We start from the raw sequence: 7,981 nt of genomic DNA, 5'->3' as shown, positions 1-7,981 counted from the left end.
AACTCCTTCTTGTCACCTTCTATTTGGTATGTTTCATGTCCTTTACCAGCAACCACCTGTGGCAATTATCAGACATGCATTCAGGAAAAAGGATATGCATGAAGGACTTTCACATTCCAAGAATTCAACTTAAAGCTACAGATAGATCAAAAGCAGCGCTGCATATTCCTCTCACACATCTCAATATCCAAACAAGAACTGGCAACAAAAACTAAATCAGCAACTTTCCTTTGGAGTTCACGCATGCATCTTCAAAGACATTTCTGTAACTTGCTTTTTATCCTGTGCCATTAAGGCATGCCTCAAATGACCTCCTAACAACTTCTATGCGATCCATAAAAGCATACACTAGTATTTTGAATAATAGGTGAAACACAGACACTCAAGGTCTGCACCTTTTTCTTTTTTTCTAATTTGTCCATCAAATTGAGACTTAAACCTCATTCATGCATTCCGATTAAGATGCGCCATCACTCACTAGTGTCAATTGAGAAACTGTCTGACCTAAAAATCTTATGATGGACCTTAATCTTTTTTAACTTTAATCATCTCCTAAAAGCATTTCTATCAATTAAGATCAGAGAGGTATACAAAGGTTCATGTCGTATGCTACGAAGAGTTCATCTTGTCCAGTAAACTAGAGTACCTCGCTTCCATCTCTAACCTTCAACATGATGCTCAAGATACAATCTCTTTTCTGGCCACATACATATTTGCTCATACAAGACATTGGAATTTGCAGGAGAAAAGAATTGAATGGATTAACAAGTTTTTTCCATGGATGAGCGCAGAACCTAATTGCCCCTAAACGTTCGTGCAGAATATGCAATTGAATGAGTGCAACATAATAGACCATGAACTTACAACCATATCGCCCTCCTCGGCCATGGCTACAGCACATCTTACAGCTACCCGTCTAATATCATGAAGAAATAATCTATGACCATTAGGAAGAGGTGGATAGTAATCATTTTCTCCATGTTTCAAGTAATCTTGCATCGTCCATCCTACTCCAGCGAGCATGTCATCCAAGATGTCCACTAGTAACAGATCGGCCAGCATCACAAAGATAAAACATAAAATTACACACAGATACATGAAAGAAAGTTGGGGTAAAAGAGAGAGAGAAGAAAAAATAGCCTTGCAACATTTTAAACATCACTTCGTGAATTAACTCATTAACTAGTTTACTGATTTTCTTGGAAGACTTGGACATCCCCTGCATGGTTAACTAAAGGCAAATTTTCATCTTCTTAATGAATAATAGACAATCGGCAGTCAAGAATACTTATTGATCACTATAAATGTATGAATCTACAAATTAAGTAAAAAGAAAATTTGTTCCTGCCTATACATTCTGGGATTTTCAACTCCCTTGTCCACAAATTATGTTTGCTCATATACCAGAAGGGCAGGGAGTGGGATTACACAAAGAGCCCATTCTGGCATGAGTCTATTGACCCAAATAATTCTTCTTTCTTTTGAAAGTATATGCTACCCTCTCAAGACTATTTTTCATGCAAATATCACTATATGTTTCACAGAGCAAGTCCTGAAGAAATTTTACTAAAAAGCATGCACCAAATTGTACGGAATAATGTTGTTACCAGTAGCAAATATATCTCAATTACTTACAAGGATCTTCATTCTTCGGATTGTCTGATGTCAAGATAGTCACATCACTCTTATCTGTTGCTATCTTTGTCATCATAGGTCTCTTCCCTCTATCACTCTCACCAACACAACCAAACACTTCAAACAATGTGAAGAATTGGGTCAGAAACAGTGATCAATATGTCCACAGAAACTGCAGCTGTATATATCAGCAAAAGTCAAGGTTTCGAGTTTCATGCTTCAGCACAGGCTTCTTGTGTCACAACAGTAATAATCCCAATAAAAGCCAGATGTCACAATTGGAAGTTAGGGAAAAAGGGTTCCAAAAAGGGACCGATACTATGTGAAGCTGAAATGCTTGCAATGAGAGGTCCATTTTATGATGTCGTACTGTTTTCTGTTCCTTATGCCAGTATCAGTAAAACTTCTAACATTTAACATAAGTTCAACTCAACCTGAAGATTCAAAATTTAGAGAAAACTGTTTATGGAAGATTCTGGACTATTGCATTATCTTGTACCTGGGTTAAAATGACAAGATATAATATTCATATTAGCTTCATTCTGAAGCTCTGATCAAAATTTTCTTGCATGCAATGGAGCATGAAACATTTAGTTAAATGATCTAGAAGAATTGTGAATAATTTCCAGCATTACTTCCATGAAATGCTCTGAAATTTTAGCTCATGAACTCCAAACATCATCAACTCTTCCTCTAAAAAATCCTAAAGGTGTAGGTAGCTTAAAACCACAGTCAATGGCATACCTTTCAATTTCATGATCACTAGCCAGGTAAAGAATTATTGTAAAAAATAACAGAGAATACTTTCAGATAATGGTGCAAAACATAAACTTGATCCAGTTACACAAAAAGGAGAGATTGAAGACCATACCACTGATAATCCTCCTCGGTGCAAGTTCTCTCACATAATCAAGGAGTCTAGATAATCCATCAGGCGTATGCGCATAGTCCACAATAACTCCAAAAGCTTGTTCCTCGTCAATCAACTCACACCTGCCTGGTACTGCATCGACCTCTTCAATTCCTCTAACAATGTCCTCCAAAGGTGCCCCAACTGCAATTCCAACAGCAACAGCTGCAAGAATGTTGTAAATATTATGCCTCCCAAGTAGCCCTGACGAAATTTCCAGTATACCTTGAGGCGTGTTGACCAAAACCTGAGTCTCAAACAGAGATAATTCAAATCTCAAAGGATGAACATCAGCATTCTTGTTCTCCATTGCAAAGGTAACAACAGGTACATTGGGGTTCCCCTGTGCAATAAAGAACGCTGCATTTGGATCATCAATGTTCACAATTTTGCGATGCCGTGCTGGATCTACCATCCTTGAGAAAAGCTTAGCCTTTGCATCCCGATACTCCTCCTCGGTCCCATGAAAATCCAAATGATCCCTCGTCAAATTCGTGAAAACTGCAATATCAAAGTCAACCTCATCACACCTTCCCAATGCCAACTCATGAGAAGAAGCCTCCATGACCAACGCCTCTGTGCCATTGTGCACCATCTTCGCCATCAATTTTTGAACCAAAACTGCATCTGGAGATGTCTTAGTTGATTCCAAGTTGTTATCCCCATGAACATAATATGCAACGGTACTCATCATCCCAGTCCTCAAACCCATCGCTTCATACATCCCTTTTATCAAAAATGCAGTTGTCGTCTTCCCATTTGTCCCTGTGATACCAATCACCGACATGCTTCTAGAAGGATGCCTAAAAAAGGAAGCTGCTAATGCAGCCAGAACCATATTTGTATCCTCTACAATGACCAAGGCCTTGCATCCCAACGTAGCCTCTATATCAATCTCCTTACTGGCCACAACCGCAACAGCACCTCTCTTATCTGCCTCAGATAAATACAAATGCCCATCAGTATTCCTCCCCACACAACACACAAACAAATCGCCGCTCTCAACAACACGAGAATCATGCGAAATCCCACTGATTTCCACCTCTAAGTTTCCATAAACCGATATAGGAACCACTTTGCTTTCATCTAACAGCTCAGCTAAGCTCATTTTGAACTTGGGCTCAACAATCCTAGCCTTGGTTTTTCCAAACTCATCAAAATCAATGTCAAACGAGTTTGAAAAATCAACATCACTCACCTCAAAGTCGGACTTTTCATCACTTCCCTCTTCACCCTCATCATCTGAAATCTGAGTCAACCCATGAAGCTCTTTAATTTCCTCCAAATCAACCACCTCTTCAGGCTCCAACTCATCAACACTCTCAATTTCGGGCTCGGGCTTCTTATTCGGGCGTGGTTTAATTAACCCCTGCTTGATAAATTCTTGGCGTTTCAAGGCAATGGCTTTGTCAATTTCTCCAAAAAGATCGTCCCCGGCGTCATCATCGTTTACAGAAACAGGAACGTCCTCGGTTTCCTCGAGGGCTTTGATGAAAATGGGCTGGTCTTTCTTGTATTCTTCTTCTTGAATCTTGCGAGCCCGGGCTGCCTGGCGCTGAATTTGCTGGAACTTGTTGACACCATGCATGGAGTCCTCCGGAGCTTCAGGGGGGTCGTCGTCCGCTGGGGTTGGATAGTATTTTCCATCAGGACCTATGGCGGATAAGGCGGTCGTAGTGGAAAGAAGGGGTGGCTTCAAGAGGCAGTTGAATGAGGTGGGTCTGAACTTGGGGTGGAAAGAGATGGGTGGTGGTGGAGGGAATGGTGGGAGAGAGAGAAAAGCAAGAGGCATACTTACTCTGTGTGTGTGTGTGTGTGTGAGAGAGAGAGAGAGAGGGTTTAGCTTTAGCAGTGGAAAGGATAGAGGGAAGGGGGTTTAGGAAGGGATGACGAGGATGTCAGCCAACAGATCAACGACGTCGTTTGATTGATATGTTTTTACAATGGCTTCATCTTATCTTTAATAAAATTGTACGCAATCATATATATACTGCAATATTCATATCTCCATGGGACAACCAGCCTTAATTCAATTAACAAATTAAAATTTTATAATTTTAAGATTATAAATTTTAATTTATATAATATTTAATATTCGACTTTAATATGTGTTTTTAAATAAAAACATTTGATATTATTATAATTAATTTATTTAAAAAACAACAATTTGATTGTTTTCGCTTTAAAAGAAATTCAAATCTCAATGCAGAATGGGGAATTTGTACTATGAGATAAAAATCCATTTCAATTTGAACTTATTTACATTAATATATATATATATATACACCTTATTGTCTTAATCAATACTAATATAAAAAAAGAAAATTCTCTATATTCATAAATTACGATTAATAACACTATCACGCCATTTTTTTGCGATAAAAAATGCTCTTCAACTGATAAAATAACTAACTTATTCAAAATTTTCAAATTTACTCTAACTAATAAATTAGTTTTTGATCTTTTTTTTATTTAATGAAATGTATTAATTTATATATTTTACTCTTGTTTATATAGAAAAATGCAATTTTGGTCCGATTTTTTTTTAAGAATGGTGGCACTTTTGATCCGGTGTCATTCTAAAATAGTAGTTATAGACAATATTTTTCAAAAAATATCAATTTTAGTACAATTTACCCAAATTTGGGCAGAATTCATCATGTGAACCACACGTGAACTCAAAAATTGAGAATTTTTGTGGATTAAAATAATTTAATCTCTCTTAAATGACAATAATGATAGGGCTAAATCCCTCGATAGCCTATCCCCTTCCCACCCCCCACCAGATCCCGCCGCGCCCCTCCTCCCCCCAACCACCGACCCCTGTAGAGGGGGAGATGGAAAGGGCAAAGAGAAGTCGCCTGCACCTCGACTTGAAGTCGCCTAGATCCAAGAATCGAGGGCGATGCGTTGCCCAAATCCAGACATTAGGGGTGACGGCATGGGGTGGTGGGCGTCATCGCTGCCTTTCTCTTTTTAATTAGTTTTTTAATTAATTTAATATAAATAATTAAAAGAGTATAAAAAATTAATTTTAAAAAAGTTTAAGAAAAGAATTTTACAATAAAGTTATTTATAAGAAAGTTAAGAAATTTAATTTAATTCTTTTAAATGAAAAAAGTATTAATATTTTATTTTGGATATATATATTAAAACTTTAATTAAATATTTTCTATTATAAATTATATAATTTATTAAATATATTCTAACTAAATTATAATTTAAATCAATCTTTTCCTTGAGGGCCTGCTGGTCCTCTATTATTTGGGGAACGTTTGTCTGTGGGATGTCCACAAAATTTTATAAATAATTTATAGATTAATCGATAATTGTTAAGAAATTTAGAAAGAGATTAATCGATAATTATTAATAAATTTAGATTTAATTATAAATAAATGATAGGGTGAAAAGGAAATATATTAAAATTTAAATAAAATAAATTGAAGCTCATTATAATATTTGAAAGCAAATTATATTAATTAAGAAATAAAGTATGAAGTGATGGGAATATTTTAAAATATTTAAAAATTGAGGAAAAAAATAAAAAATAAAATAATTGAGAAAGAGGGGTGGGAGCCACCCCACCACCTCACCATTAATATATATGTGTGTGTCACATACACATAAATCATAAATGGCAATTTATAAACACAATTACACCAGCATATAAAATTGAAATTTTTTCTGTGAGGACGAAGAACATAGGTAAGAAAATTTGTTTTAAAATTTATATTAATTTACAGAATATATTATTTAATTAGTACATTTACTAAATGTAGTTTATATCGACGATCTGTTTAATCGAAAAATTTTATAAGTTTGACTATTTAAATTAGTATTGAATTAAATATGACATTTGATTTAAGAATGCTTAATTGGGTAGTTAAATTACTAGATTTTGTCAGATTTAATCTTATTATAATTAATTTACTCAATTTCGTCTGGCCTACTGACCAAATACTTAATTATATGTATTGGTGTTTAATTAAATTCTATAGTAGGGAGTAAATGATAGAAAATTTATATTAATATTCGGGAATTATATTTAAAAAATATTAAAAAATTATATTTGAGAAATATTATGGTTATTAGAGAGAAAATAAGATGCTTGTGATAATTCAATTTAGGGATGTTATTAAGAACGATAGTTATAAAGATATATGGGTTTTATAAAATGAAATTTTATGAGTTAGTCGATAAAATATGTATCTAAGAAGCGTAGAAAGTTTAATTATTTAAAAGAAGTGGAACGAATAATTGAATCCTAACGTAAATAGAATATAAAAAGATTGATGAGAAATATAAATATATTGTATAATATCTTACTTAAAAAAATTATGATATTTACAAGCTATTGATTGTATATATTATAATTTACTGTAGGACTTGACGATAAAGTTGATGATTGAGCAGCTTTTCTGATTAACTGAATCGTTTTGAAATTTGAGGTAAGTATAGCTAATTAATTTATATTTATATAAATATTTATTTATTTATTTATTTATGAATATAAATATTGATTGTTGGGTTTATATATATATGAATATAAAATGTTGAATATTGGATTTATATGTATATATTTATATGGATATAATATATGGATTGTTTATATGATTGCTCATGGATATTGATTTTTATTAGGATTATCTTTATATCTATGAAATTATTATTTATGTATTTAATTGTGATTGGGTTACACGTATGTTTGATGAATGTTTATGTGGTTGTATAATTCATTGTGAAATAAAATTGAATAGGAAAGTTATTGACGAGGAATTAATTATTACATGAAATTAAATGAGGAAGTTAACAATGTTGGTGTTGGGAATTAAAATGCAACGATGACTTATCTAACTACGGAGCATACTATAATGGCTTAGAATGATATGATCAATAACGAGCTGTGTGCTGTCATTGATCAATGGAGATGATGAAATACCATACGGCTATGTGTTGTGTGATATCAGTGAGGATGGGATATCACACGAGCTGTGTGTTGTGTGATATCGTAAAAAAAAAAAAAAAAAGAGAAGGAAGTAAAGAAAGTAGAAGAAGAAGTTTTGTGATTGACTTGATGATGATGGTGCCGGCAAAGTTCATTAAGTGATGCATTCCAATTTGGTTAAGCAGAACCCTAAGAAAACAAACTAAACTATTATGTCTTAGGTTGATGTCTGATTGTAGCTATATGATTTCTTACATCTGTTGACAATGCATGACGAATATTGATTGTGTTGGTATAATTGCTTTATACTTTTGACTGGTTGCTTGTGTGTATATATATTTAGATCGAAAGGTTATACTTATTGAGTAGATAACTCATTCCTTGTCATACACTTTTCAAGAGATAGGTCGCACGGACTAATACCATCGGATTTTGGGTTGTGTTATTACTTTGAATAGGTGGGTCAGCCGTGACATCAGAAATTAAGAGTT

The 7,981-nt window shown here is 34.1% G+C and overlaps 1 protein-coding gene across 1 annotated transcript in view; it reads right to left on the bottom strand.

Annotated features, from left to right (window-relative positions):
• The window catches only part of LOC105158896 (UDP-N-acetylmuramoyl-L-alanyl-D-glutamate--2,6-diaminopimelate ligase), a gene marked incomplete in the record, with an annotated part of 5,756 nt that extends 1,304 nt beyond the window's left edge, over positions 1-4,452 (bottom strand). Inside the window, 3 exon segments of the mRNA XM_020695575.1 lie at positions 865-1,040; positions 1,636-1,752; positions 2,507-4,452. Coding sequence (XP_020551234.1) covers positions 865-1,040; positions 1,636-1,752; positions 2,507-4,337 — 2,124 coding nt within the window.

The sequence above is a fragment of the Sesamum indicum genome, linkage group LG1, assembly GCF_000512975.1.
Source record: "Sesamum indicum cultivar Zhongzhi No. 13 linkage group LG1, S_indicum_v1.0, whole genome shotgun sequence".
Taxonomy (NCBI): Eukaryota; Viridiplantae; Streptophyta; class Magnoliopsida; order Lamiales; family Pedaliaceae; genus Sesamum; species Sesamum indicum.
This window is presented reverse-complemented; position numbering and strand designations above follow the sequence as displayed.